Genomic DNA, 402 nt, shown 5'->3' on the forward strand with positions numbered 1-402 from the left:
CTCGATAAATAATATTCTTTGAAACATTTAGTGTCATCCTTGTATTATGTTTCTCAACCATGTGGCATGGCTCTTATTTCATTAGAACATACAAGTATAGATATCTGCAATGACAATTTTATGATGCTGCTACAATATTTCTGAATCATAGCAAGTCAGATGCATTACCATTCCACTATAATCACAAGCAATATTTTCTGCGATGAAAATGTGTCTTGTAACTTCAAGCCCTTCCATGCAAGATGACTTCAGCTTCTTGTGGTCATAAAATAGAATTATTTTCCATATAGTAAAATCATAATTACGACTTGCTAAATAACCCTAACCTCCTTGACTTCACTGTTGGTACTTCCTCCACAACCTGCAACATGTAAAAATCATAATTAGTATCTATGCATGTCA

General features: G+C 33.3%; 1 protein-coding gene across 1 annotated transcript in view; it reads right to left on the reverse strand.

The window, feature by feature from the left end:
- Positions 1-22: 22 nt before the first annotated feature.
- LOC119591576 (inositol-trisphosphate 3-kinase homolog) overlaps positions 23-402 on the reverse strand; it is a 9,836-nt gene continuing 9,456 nt past the window's right edge. Inside the window, 1 exon segment of the mRNA XM_037940337.1 lies at positions 23-361. Coding sequence (XP_037796265.1) covers positions 302-361 — 60 coding nt within the window. The 3' untranslated portion in view covers positions 23-301.

This window comes from Penaeus monodon, chromosome 28, assembly GCF_015228065.2.
Source record: "Penaeus monodon isolate SGIC_2016 chromosome 28, NSTDA_Pmon_1, whole genome shotgun sequence".
Lineage (NCBI taxonomy): Eukaryota > Metazoa > Arthropoda > Malacostraca > Decapoda > Penaeidae > Penaeus > Penaeus monodon.